Genomic DNA, 13,103 nt, shown 5'->3' on the forward strand with positions numbered 1-13,103 from the left:
ATGCCCAGCACAGTGCCTAGTGCCCAGGAGGGCTCAGTAACCTTTTAAGAGAGTTGAGATTTAGCTTTGTCTGACAATAACTGAACCCTGACACTACCCAGCTCTGTGACCTCTGGCACGAGCTTTACCTCTGTTCTGTAGTGTCTTTACCTGTAGCAGGGGCTACTGAGTCTACTCCAGGAAGAAGCTGTGGAGCCTAGCTAGGAGCCCCTGGAACACTAAGCTGGAAAGTGGGGTTTTCAGGTTGGCAGCTGGAGTGGGTGGTAGCCGGGAGGCATCTTTCTTGCAAATGTGAAAGTTTATTGATTTTTTTCTTTTTGTCCTTTTCAAGAGACCATCAGGGAACCAAGAAGTAAACCAGAGGTCTCGAATCTGCCCACAGCTGCAGGGCGAGTAGGGCAGGAGTGGGGGAGTGCTACCTAACTCGGGAGGGGTGCATTTGAAATTCCCACAGGGAGAGAGCACCTGAGTGAAGGCCTGACAGAGTGCGGTCTAGGATGCTTTGGGAAACAGCCCCGAGCCCTGCGGTGGTGGGCAGGCCTTGAAGGCCAGGGAAAGGGTGTGGATGTGTTCTCTGGGCCTATAGGTGAACCTGCATGTGGTTGCCAGTGATGGGGTCTGAGGGGAACAAGGCACTGCTCACACTCTGCTCCTGTCCCCACAGGACATGCGGAAGCACGTGACTATGACCCTGCTGGACACAGAGCAGTCATATGTGGAGTCACTACGAACCCTGATGCAGGTGAGGCCCACAGTGCAGGCCCCTGAGAGCAGTCTTCTGAGGGTGGGAGGCACTCAGACAAGTGGGAGCAAACCAGGTCATAGACAAGGGGCCTGGGCCAGAGAACTGTGACCCTGGGACACACTACCTTCCGTGGAGAGCCCTGGATATGGCAGCCTTAGAGGAGGAAGAAACCCCTTCCAGGGCAGAAGAGAATGGAGAGGGGTCAGACCAGGCCACCCCCGGGCAGGAGTCCCACCACACATTCCCCCCAGCAGCCCCCGACCTGAGCTCAGAGCTGTGCACCCCCATTGGTGTACCCCCGTGTTTTTCTCATTGACTGGGAAAATATTCATTGAGTGGATTTAAATGTTGGGCACCTGCTGTCTCAGGCACTGCTTCAGGTGCAGGAGGCACTAGGACAAGTGAGACAAGCCCTGCCTCAAAGCTCTCAGTCCTAGGGGGACATAACTGAGTTTATGGGGCACTCTGCAAGCATGGAGGGCACCTGCCCTGTTTGGAGTCAGAGAAGACTCCCTGGAGGAGGTGCAGACTTCTAAGTAGCAGGAATAGCATGTATAAAGTCATGTCAGAAAGGGCCCTTTGCCAAAAAAAAATTTAACTATTAAAAAAATAATAAATAAATAAATTTGAAAAAAAAAAGAAAGAAAGGGCCCTGTGCCTTTAGAGGCCCTTGTGGCACAGAGCATCAGGGGTAAGTTCTAGGGTGATGCTGTGAGAGCCCACAGGGACCACACTGTAGTGACCTTGAACGCCAGGAGGAGGGTCTAGACTCCACCAGCAGCCCTGGAGAGTCAGTGAAGGGCTTGAATAGGGCAAGCTCATGGCCTGAGTCATTCTGAAGTCTGTCTAACTGTTGGGAAGGTGAGTGGAAGGAGAAGATCAGGGCCACTGAGATCCGGTGAGATGGAGGCCACAGGGAGGAGAGCTGGGGCCAGACCCTTAGAAGGTAGACCAATCAGGCCAGGCATGGTGGGGGAGAGGAAGGGGACCCTGTGTTGGCGCCAGAGCTCCTGGCCTGGAAAAGGTAAGGCACGGAGAGGGATTCATCTAGGGCAGGACGATGAGTCAAGGTTCAAATGTGTGGGTTCTGGGGAGGCCCAGAACCTGGCTACACATGCTGAAGTGGGTCCTGCTGTCACCATGAAGGATGGTTTGCAGGCCACCCAGGCAGAGTGGGAACAGAGAGTGAAGGTGGAGCCTTGGAACGCCCGCAGCGTTCATTCCCTCATTCATTCCACAAATCTGATGCGAGCCCCTTCTCGCTCCAAACATTGTGTTCTCCAGGCTGGGGCGGGAAGGGTGCAATTCAGCAATGAGCATAGTGACATGGGCCTGTGTTCTGGAGTTCATGGTCTGTGGCAGAGACCAGCAGTCATCAGCCAGACAAATTACACATGATGAGATGTGGTGATGCAAAGTTCATGAGAGCATATATGTATACGATGGATATTTCTCAGCCTGGAAAGGAAGGAACTTCTGCCACAGGCTACAACACAGCTGTGCCTTGAGGCCATTATGCTAAGTGAGGTAAGCCAGTCACAAGAGGACAAATATTGTATAGTTCCACTTCTATTCTGTACCTGGAGTAGTCAAATTCTTAGAAAGCAGAATTGTGGTTTCCAGGACCTGGGGAAGGAAGGAGTGTGGATTTAGTGTTTGGTGAGTACAGAATTTTGTTTAGGGAAGATAAGAAGATCTGGAGGTGGATGGTGGTGTTGCTTACACAACAGTGTGAATATACTTAATGTGCGTGTACTAAACTCCATTTAGTGGTTAAAATATAAATTTTCTATTATGTATATTTTGCCTCAGAAATACATTGCTTTTATTTAAAAAAGAAAAGTGCATGAAGAGAGAACACAGATTTGGGGCCTGCCTTCCTGTGGGGGATCAGGGAAGGCTTTTCTGAAGTTGGGATGTTTAGCAGAGACACAAAGGTGAGGCAGTATTTCAGCAGAGAGGGACCCTGGGGGATGGTTCCAGGCAGAGGGTACAGCAGGAGCAAAGGATACAGTGAAGAAATCAGAAGTGACCAGTGTGACTGCTTGCAGGGAGGCAGGACTAGGCCATGTGGGGGCTTTGGGCTGCTGGGCAAAGACTGGGCTTTCCTGTAAGCACAAGAAGCCATAGGAGGGACCTATCAGAATGTCAGCCAGAAGCATTGACACACAAGGGCCTGTGAGGGTCCTTTGCCATCCCTTAGGTAAGAGTTGCAGACAGCAGAGTTAAACAGTCCAGGGTTGGAGTCACTTGCCCCCCCGCTGGATGACCTGGCTTAATCACATCCCCTTTCTGAGCCTTGATTTTGCCTGCAGAATGCAGCCAGTCATACCCACCTCCCCACACAAAGACTGAAAGACGATGTTGCACTTAAGCCTGTTGGTGGAGGCGCAGTGGCAAGCTGGGAGCAGGCAGAACCTGGAGAGTCTTCCCACCTCGGAATCTCCAGGGCAAGCACAGAGCTGCTCAGGTGGAGGGCGTGCAGGACATGTGGTGGAGGCGGCCAAGCTGAAAGTGTTAGGTGGAGGCTGGAGCTGGGCAGGAGTGTGTCACCTGGACCCAAGGACTGTTAGTGGCAGCCCTGGAGTGTGCAAAGGAGGACCGAGGTAGCACCAGGGGTTTGGAGCGCAGTTCCAGTGCTCTAACTTGCTCTTCCTGTTGGCCAGCTGGGTGACCTGGAGCATCTGACATGACCACTTGCTTCAGTTGCCCCGCTGTAGAGCAGGGGTGGGGATAGAACCTGCCCTGGGTGCAGATTGAAGAGAGGTGCGCATGCAATTTCACCACTGCCTGCCGCTCTGCCTGGGTTCACGGGTGCTCGTGCGAGGTTGTGCTGAGTCTTCACATTACCTTGTGGGGTAGAGATGGTGATCCCCTTCTTTAAGTGAGGAAATGAATTCTCAGACATTCAGAAACGTGCCAGGGTCGTCCATCAAGTGAGGTGTAACCTCTGACACTTATCGAGGGCCAGGCACTGTTCCCAGGGCTTTACATGAGGTAATTCACACCACCCTCCCCACAACCCCATTTTACAGATGAAGCTGAGGCACACAGAAGTAAAGCAGTGTGTCCAAACCTGCAGTTAGGAAGTGCCACAGCCTGAGACGAAACCCTGTCAGTCTGACTCAGTTCCCCCTCTCACTCATCCGTCTGTACTAGCTGAAGCATAATGATACTCAAATAGAGATTTGGACTCTGCAGCCCTGGTGCTAACTCCCAATGACAACTGCCAACAAAAATGGATTAGTATTGTTTCTCTAGGCCAGGAATTTAAAATAGAGAAGTTAAGTACCCAGGTGAGCAGCCAGAAGGTGGTATTTGAACCAGGTCCTAAGGCTGCACCTTTTTCTGGGTGTCGCTGTCACCCTCGGAGCCTGCCTTCAACAACAACACTCTGAGCTAAGAAATGCCCCTCCCCTGACTGCCCCAACCAAGCTCCCCTTTTCCAGGCACCCTTGACCCCCTCTGTTCCACTCTTTTTTTTCTGGAGCATTTACTCACTTCTAGCATATTATGTAATAATTCACTTCTCTGTCATGCTTGTTTTCTGTCCCCTCCACTCAGTTGTCGGCTCCCAGGTGCAGGTTCTGCAGCCCCAGGGCTTGCGGCCCCTCTACCCCACAGGAGTGGCTCAGGAGCATTTGTTGAGTGAATGTGGATGTTGGCTTCACCAGTTCCGGTTGGGCTTCTCAGTCTGTTTATTCTTGTCTCCCATTGTGTGCCTGCCTCTCTGTGGGGTTCTGGGACCCAGAGATGTGTGCTATAGCTTCTGTTCCTTGGAGGGCAGGGACCCTGACCCAGACAAGGTGCTGGCCCACACCAGCCTAAGAGCTCTGATTGGGGCTGCCTCTCTGCCTCCTCTCCATCACCCTGAGCTTTTTCAGTATCCCCAGCCAGTCAAGAGGATTCTGTTGCGCTTGACTTTCTCAAGTTTGTTTTACAAAACAAGCCAGATTTTTTAAAATGTTTAATATAAATGTTATTGCAACATAGCATATGCTTTTTCAAGTAACACCCTCCTGTTTCTTTGGCCTGTAGTTACAGTGTGGGCCAGTAGAGGGCAACCTCTCCATCAGAACCGAGCTACACGGTCAGGCAACACTATTGAATGCATAATGGAGGTGAAAAACAGGAATTTTACTGACTGACACTTGCAGATCGGGACACTTTTAGAGCAATGTTCAGATAATGTCACTACAAGCCTCCAGAAACTCCCCAGGGGGACTTCTGCTTTTTCTTCTTTGTTTTTTGCACAGAAGTATCACCTTTTAACTTCTTATGATTACACATGCAATTAATTCTAGGACATGTGGTATTCGTATTTTAACATCTGTGGAACCAGAGTTCCTCCTGTATGGATAGCATATCATAATTTAACTGGCAGGAAATTTTTTTCCCAAAGATAAGTAGATTTATTGAAATATGACTTAACCTTTTTCCTATTCCTTTTCTTTGTGTTTTTTATCTAACTACATGTAAGCTCTGTCAGGGCAGGGATTTGGGTCTTTCTTGTCCACTGCTGTCTCCCAATTCCTAGAATAGTGCCTAGCATATGCTAAATGTTCAATAAATATTTGCTGAGTTAGTCTGTGGAATTCTCCCAGGGAACCCTAATTTTCTTGCTTTCCTTATTTTAAGCTCTCTGCGTCCAGAAAACCTTTCCTGACCCCCCCCCTTACCCCATCTCGTGTGAGGTTCTGGACTGGGCAAGAGGAAGACTTGGAGCTAGGTCTGGCCACCCTCTGGAGCTCTAGTCTGATGAGGGAGATGTGGGAAGCAGGGCACTGAGTGGCGGGCCCATGTGATTCTGTGTGTACTCGCCCTGGGACCTGTGCAGGTGGTGTGTTGTGCCATCTCTGCGGGAACATGCGCTGACTCTGTGGGTCCCCCAGGGGTACATGCAGCCGCTAAAGCAGCCAGAGAACTCCCTGCTGTGTGACCCGTCGCTGGTGGACGAGATCTTTGACCAGATCCCTGAGCTCCTGGAGCACCACGAGCAGTTCCTGGAGCAGGTGCGGCACTGTGTGCAGACCTGGCATGCCCAGCAGAAGGTGGGGGCCCTGCTCGTCCAGTCGGTGAGTGCCCCATGCGCTGCCACGACCCCCCATCTCACCCGCCCTGCACGGACATTGACTCTGACCCCAGTTCTGACTCCAGCTCCTGGGTGGACCTAAACCTGGAGAGTGCCCAATCCCAGAGCGTGGCCAGACTCTGGTATGGCCTCCAGCCCCAACCAGACTCCATCTCTGAACCTGGACCCAACCAATGGCTGGCACTGACCTAACCCTAGTCCTGACCCTGAGCTGGTGTTGATGCTGACTCAGACCTCACATGGATGCTGGTACTGACCTCAATCCCTCACATGGATGCTGGTACTGACCTCAACCCCTATCTTCACCTGAACCCAAACAGCTGCCCTGACCCTGATGTGGGCTTGAGCTTAACACAACCTCATCCTGACTAGCTCTTTTTTCCATCAGGCATTTTAATTTATTTTATTGGTTGAAGTTCTGGGGATTGAACCCAGGGCCCTGCGCATACTAGGCAAGTGCTCTATTGCTGAGCTACACTCGCAGCCCACCATCAGGTATTATAATAATTGTAGCTGACTCTTTGGCACTTATTATGTGCTGGGCATTTTTTTGGGTGGGGTACTGGGATTAAACTCAGGGGCACTTGACCACTGAGCCACATCCCCAGCCCTGCTTTGTATTTTATTTAGAGACAGGGTTTCACTGAGTTGCTTAGCACCTTGCCATTGCTGAGGCAGGTTTTGAATTCATGATCCTCCTATTTCAGCTTCCTGAGCCACTGGAATTATAGGCATACACCAGCACACCTGGCCAATGATTCTAAATACATTATATGTATCAAAAACCCTGTGAGATAGGTGCAATAATTACCCTGATTTTTTTTTTTTTTTTTTTTTTTTTTTTTTTTTTTTTTTTTTTTTTTTTGGCAGTACTGGGGATCAAACTCAGGGCCTTGTGCTTGCAAGACAAGCACTCTACCAGCTGTGCTATCTCCCCAGCCCAATTACCCTGATTTTAAGGTTGATGAATATAAGCCAGGTGTGGTGGCACATGCCTGTAATCCCAGCTACTCGGGAAACCAAGGCAAAAATTTTGTTTCCAAAAAGTTTACAAACAGAAAAAAAAAATCATATCTACTTTGGAATGTGAATATTGCTTAATGTGTTTGTTATGATGTGAAGTGGACCTAAAAAGGTCTTAAAATGCCCCTACTGGCCTATAGGCTGATCTGGCCAGATGGGGTGACAGGATGATGCCTCCATTCGTCATCACCCTCAGTGTCACTAGGTTCAGCCTCTTGCGTGAACCTTGATGCTGACCTTGAACTATGGCAGGAAGCCTTGGACCCCAAGGGATCCAAGAATGCTCTGTCCTAGGATGGGGGTGGTTGGTGAGGGCTGTCTTCCTGAGCTGCTTCGGGCTCTGCCCTGTCTTTTCCAGACACAAAGAGTTGACACCTTAGAGAGTCAGGGACTCAGAGGCCCAAAGAGGCCCAGAAACACCACTAAAGGTCACTTAGCCTATCCATGGTGCTGTTGAGCAAAGGAACCCATGTTTCCTCACTCCTAGCCAAGGCTTCTGACTAAGAACATCCATACTTAGTTTGCCATCAGCTGGCCAGCAGGTGTTAGCCACCAGCCGCCATGTACCCTGCCCTGAGTCAGGCATTACTATGACTGGGAGAGGAATACTTCTGTCCTTGGAAAGGGAGAACTTATCCTGGGGCATCAGGAGAAGCCAGAGGCCAGGTATACACCAAGCAGACAAAACTCTAATCAGGAGCTCAGCCCTGAGGGTGGGTGAAATCTGAATGGGGAATGGAATTGCATGAGCAAAATCCAGGGATCTAGAATGAGTCTGTTCATCTGAGGTCAGTGAGAATGGAGACCTGCCTATTGGGACTTGGGGGCCAGAGAGCAAGGGACAGAAAAGCTCCGTTGCGAGTGAGAGAACCAGGTCTGAGCACACAGGACACATCCAGGCATACATATGTTACATGGTAAGATACACCCATGCATATATGTATGTATGCACACGCACATACCTAATCACAGTTGCACATACCCCCTGTACACACCTAGAAACACAAACACAAAAACACACACTGATCCCATGAAGACACCCTGAGAGTCCCCAATCTGTCTCCTCACCCACAGTTCTCCAAAGACGTTCTGGTAAACATCTACTCTGCCTATATTGATAACTTCCTCAATGCAAAGGACGCCGTGCGTGTGGCTAAGGAGGCGAGGCCTGCCTTTCTCAAGTTCCTGGAGGTATTCACTGCGAGCGAGGGCAAGGGAATAGAGGCCACCCCCACCTCGGGCTAGCTTTGAGGGTCCCAGGAGCACTTCGCTGGGGCAGTACAGCCTGGTCAGTGGGTCTGCCTCTACCCTTGGGCTGAGCTGGAGGGGCTTGATGGGAGCCTCTCCCTGGATAAGCCCCTCCTGGCATGTCATTCCTCACACCGGTGCCCATCCACCCTGCTTTGGATTTCAGCAAAGCATGCGTGAGAACAAGGAGAAGCAGGCGCTATCCGACCTCATGATCAAGCCTGTGCAGCGGATCCCACGCTATGAGCTGCTGGTGAAGGTGGGCATGGGGCTGAGTGGGCAGGTAGACAAGGCCTGGAGGCATGAAGGAGAGACCTTGGACATTGAGGACCCCTCTGGCTTAAACTTGGCTTTAGGATCCCCAGGGGTCAAGTAGGGTAGAAAGTCCTCCCTGGTATCTACCAACAGTCCCTCCTGCTCCAGCAGTCAGTTGGGCCTGAGGGGCAGTTAAACAAACAGGTCTGTTCCCCATTCCCATCCTAGGACCTCCTGAAGCACACACCAGAAGACCACCCAGACCATCCACTCCTGCTGGATGCACAGCGGAACATCAAGCAGGTGGCAGAACGCATTAACAAGGGCGTGCGGAATGCCGAGGAAGCAGAACGGCATGCCCGGGTGCTGCAGGAGATTGAGGCTCACATCGAGGGCATGGAGGATGTGAGTGCCGCCCCTCCCCCACCCCACCGTGCCTGTCTGTTTAGCCTCTGTTCTTCCTGTCTCTTGGAATGGTGGCTGTGTTCAGGTCCACACTGGAGTCTTGAGCATGCTTGCATCCATGTCTCCCAGTACCTGTGATCACATAGCTCCACCTGTCCAGCTTTGACTATGTGTCCTTGGCCTGGCAGCACAGAGCCTGGAGGGTAGACAGGATGTTGCTTCCATGGGCCATAGCCTGGCCCATGGAGTGGGGCTGCAGGATCGCTGGGATTTGTGCAGTGGACAGGGACTAATAACTAGCCTTTAAGATGCCACGTCATCCTACCCCACAGCTCCAGGCTCCTCTTCGGCGGTTCCTGAGGCAGGAGATGGTCATTGAAGTGGTAAGAAGTGTCCCCTCGTCTACCCACCTGTCCTTACCTCCCTGCTTAGTTCACTCTTCTCTTACCTGCTGCCACGGGTCTCCACCCCAACAGGAGGCCTGGTCAAGTCCCTACTCTACTCTGACTCTCTGGACACCTGGTGGAGAGCTATCACCCCTCCCTGGGCCTCACTGTCCCTTTGGGCACTGTGGGCAGGTGGGTGGGCTTCTGGACTGTGTGCACAGAGCTGAACCCTGCCTATGGCCCCACAGAAGGCAATTGGTGGCAAGAAGGACCGGTCCCTCTTCCTGTTCACAGACCTCATTGTCTGCACCACCCTGAAGCGAAAGTCAGGCTCCCTGCGGCGCAGCTCCATGAGCCTGTGAGTGGTTGGGAACTGGGCTATTTGGTGCAAGCAGGGGAAGCCCTTGTCCTGCCCTGGGCCCAGCTCCCCTACCCTGGCCAGAGCACCCCACTGGCTCCCAACAGGTACACAGCAGCCAGTGTTATCGACACCGCTAGCAAGTACAAGATGCTGTGGAAGCTGCCGCTGGAAGATGCTGACATCATCAAAGGTGGGGCTGGCTCAGTCCTGCCAGGGGGTCCTGGTGTTGGAGTCTTCCTCTGAGAAGCCTCCTGGTGGGTTTGAGCTGTGGCCAGTTGGGCTGCTTGTCCATCTGCTTTCAAACCTCATTTTTCCATCCAGTATGAGGGGCTGGCATGAGGGATCAGGTTGACATCCATGCAGACCACCTTCTGATGGGCAGGACCCGGGCTGGCAGGTGGGGCTAGGTGGGCTGCTGCAGGGGGAGCAGGTATAGCTGTAATTAGCCATTGATTTCTCTGCACACACTCATTTGGGTGCCTCATATTAGACGATGCACCATTTAGGCTCCCAGGTGTTCTACCCAGGAATCCAAGCACAGGCCAAGGGTTGATTGCAAAGATCCATGTGGTTTGGGGCTGAACTTATCAGGAGCTAAGGCAGCCCCAAGGAGCCACCCCTCCTGTCTCTCTCTCTTCGTTGTGCTGTGAGTTGGCCCCATTCTCACTGCGCTTAGCTTTCTGTGCTTCCTCATAGCTCCAGGGACAAAGCCCAGACTGTCTCCAGGCCCCAGGTGAACACAGGCCCCTATGCAGGAATGCAAGCTGCAGTGACGATTATTGATCTCCCACATCTCGTCACTAGAGAACAGGCCAGCTCACGTCATGATACCTTTAGGTCAGCTGCCCACTCCTAATCCATTCGTCTGTGGCCAGAAGTGGGACAGGTCATATGAAGAAAATATGGCTTCCCAGGCAGTGAGGATTGGGGTGGGACTGTTTCTCTCAGAAGGACTAAGAAATTACGTGTCTTCATAGGCTTCTATAACCTTTGTAGGCTTCTATACCACAGATTGGGTAATTTATTTATTTATTTATTTATTTTAAATTTTTTTATACCTTTATTTATATATATGTGGTTCTGAGGATCGAACTTGGTGCCTCACACATGCTAGGCAAACGCTCTACCACTGAGCCACAACCCCAGTTGGGTAATTTATTTTTAAAATATTTTTTCAGTTGTCAATGGACCCTTATTTTTATTTATTTTTATGTGGTGCTGAGGATTGAACCCAGTACCTCACTCATGCTAGGCAAGCGCTCTACCACTGAGCTACTGCCCCAGGCCCCTACTGGGTAATTTATAATGAATGAATTTATTGCTCACAATTCTGGTGCTCTGGGAAGTCCAAGATCAAGATGCCAGCTGATCTGGTGTCTGGTGAAGGATCTATTCTTATATTTCCTTACTTGGCAAAAGGGCAAATAAGCTCTCCCAGAACTCCCCCCACACACACTGGGGATTGGACCCAGGGGTGCTCTACCACATCCATAACCCTTTTTATTTTTTATTTTGAGATAGGATCTTGCTAAGTTGCTGAGGCTGGCCTCAAACTTTCTATCCTCCTGCCTCAGACTCCCAAGTTGCAGGAATTATAAACAATTCCACCCTACCCAACTTCTCCCAGAACTCTGTATAAGGACACTAATCCCATTCATCAGGTACCATTCTTATGACCTTGTCACCTCCCTAAGGCCCTGCCTCCTTCTAACACACTGGGGATTAGATTTCAACATGCAAATTTTTGAGGAGACAAACATTCAGACAATAGCAGAGCTCTTCCAAACCTTGGCTTCCCTGGTACACCTCGCGCCTGAGCACGCACCCTGCTTTCCGTAGACAGCACCACAGCCTCCTTAGCCAACATGATTCCCCCTTACCGTTGATTTTCCCTGGCCACAGGGCCATTCTATTTGCCAGACTCAGAATCTGTTCTTCCTGTCGTGCTGTTATGATCCCAGCCAGGTCTTCTTTCTTGCCATTCTGTAACCTGTAGCTCAACTACTAAACTATACACTTCAACATATTCTATAAACAGAACAGAAGACGACAGGAAAAACCTGTCATTTAGGAAAGAGCAAAAAGAAAGAAACTTCCTGTCCCTTGATTTCAAGTCTTGGTGTCCTGGCCCCAGGGGTGGAGGAGGGTCAGCCCCAAGTATAGGGCACTGATCCAGAGTGTACCTACCCCCCAAGCCAGACAGTGGGGAGGGAGGAGGGGGTTGCTGAGCTAGCCTGTAGGGCAGCCACTTGGCAGTGGTCAGGTGTGGGATAGGACCAGAGAAATCAGGACATCAGCTCATTGCTCCCTCCCTTGTGAAGTGGTGAGTCCCTTGGTCAGCAGATTAGAATGCCTGAGGCTCTGCCTACTTGGCAATTCCCCCATGGCAAGCCGTGCTGCTGCCACAGTCCAGTTCTGCAAGTGCCCGACAGCCTTTGCCCTGTGGCTGTGACCCATGCCCAGTCCCTTGCTCTCAGGCCTGGTGCTCTGTGGAAGTTGCCTGCTAACTTTATTCCTGAGGCCTTGGGGTCTGTAAGCTCTCAGTTTGTCACTCAGCTGCAGGTCATGTATTGAAGGAAGAGAGTCTATCCATGCCTGACCATGTCAATCTCTGTTTGTCCATGGCCTTCCTCTGTCCCCACCAGGGGCATCCCAAGTCACCAATCGGGAGAACATCCAGAAGGCCATCAGCCGCCTGGATGAGGACCTGACCACCCTGGGCCAGATGAGCAAGCTCTCTGAGAGCCTCAGCTTCCCCCACCAGGTCTGTGCCCTCTGCCTAAGGGTGGAGTTTTCTGACCCTGGGGAGACATGCACACAGGCCTGGCATTTGTCTGGGGGAGGAAATACCCCTATCACTTATCTGAGAGGGAAAATTATAGCTTCACTTGCATATGAGGGAAGTAACGTGTTCCAAGTCTGAAGGTGGAGACGTGGCTTCGTCCCATCAGAGGGGGAGAGAGGATCTATCTCCTGCTTGGGGCAGGGCAGTGGGGGGAGAATCCTGGCTTCCTCTTGGTCCGAGGGGAAGGGAGAGGCAGGTTTCATACACATTCCCAAGGGCATGTACTGACTCTGGTGAGGCCTGAGACCTGAGACCTGGACCTTCTTCCCCATAGAACTTGGATGATGCGCTGCGGGATCTCTCAGCTGCCATGCACAGGGACCTGTCAGAGAAGCAGGCACTGTGCTACGCACTTTCCTTCCCCCCCACCAAGCTGGAACTGTGTGCCACCCGGCCTGAGGGCACAGACTCCTTCATCTTCGAATTTCCTCACCCCGATGCCCGCCTGGGCTTTGAGCAGGCCTTTGACGAGGCCAAGAGGAAGCTGGGTGAGCCAGGGCCCACATGGCACTCTCTTCCCAGATCATCCAGGAAGTGTCTGACTTCAGAAATTTCAGAATTGCTATGTCCTGTGTTGGAATGCCCAGTTGGCAGGGGTAGAGGAGATGTGGGGGCTGAGACTTCAGGACCAGACTTCTGAATACCTGGCAGGGAAAGGACCTCATAGACAAGGTCAGCTTAGGACACAGGCCCCATCATAGGTGTGAAAGGCCAAGACCCTCCTCAACTCTGAGCATGGCTGG

The 13,103-nt window shown here is 51.5% G+C and overlaps 1 protein-coding gene across 2 annotated transcripts in view; it reads left to right on the top strand.

The window, feature by feature from the left end:
- Nucleotides 1-13,103, top strand: part of ARHGEF17 (Rho guanine nucleotide exchange factor 17) — a 58,355-nt gene that overhangs the window by 36,672 nt on the left and 8,580 nt on the right. For both annotated transcript variants that reach the window (XM_079103769.1, XM_079103770.1), the window contains exons 2-11: nucleotides 665-742; nucleotides 5,638-5,820; nucleotides 7,935-8,051; nucleotides 8,275-8,367; nucleotides 8,592-8,768; nucleotides 9,101-9,151; nucleotides 9,403-9,512; nucleotides 9,620-9,705; nucleotides 12,161-12,279; nucleotides 12,635-12,848. In XM_079103769.1, the coding sequence (XP_078959895.1) occupies nucleotides 665-742; nucleotides 5,638-5,820; nucleotides 7,935-8,051; nucleotides 8,275-8,367; nucleotides 8,592-8,768; nucleotides 9,101-9,151; nucleotides 9,403-9,512; nucleotides 9,620-9,705; nucleotides 12,161-12,279; nucleotides 12,635-12,848 (1,228 nt within the window). The remainder of the gene's footprint in view (nucleotides 1-664; nucleotides 743-5,637; nucleotides 5,821-7,934; nucleotides 8,052-8,274; nucleotides 8,368-8,591; nucleotides 8,769-9,100; nucleotides 9,152-9,402; nucleotides 9,513-9,619; nucleotides 9,706-12,160; nucleotides 12,280-12,634; nucleotides 12,849-13,103) is intronic.

The sequence above is a fragment of the Sciurus vulgaris genome, assembly GCF_902686455.1.
Source record: "Sciurus vulgaris genome assembly, chromosome: 11".
Lineage (NCBI taxonomy): Eukaryota > Metazoa > Chordata > Mammalia > Rodentia > Sciuridae > Sciurus > Sciurus vulgaris.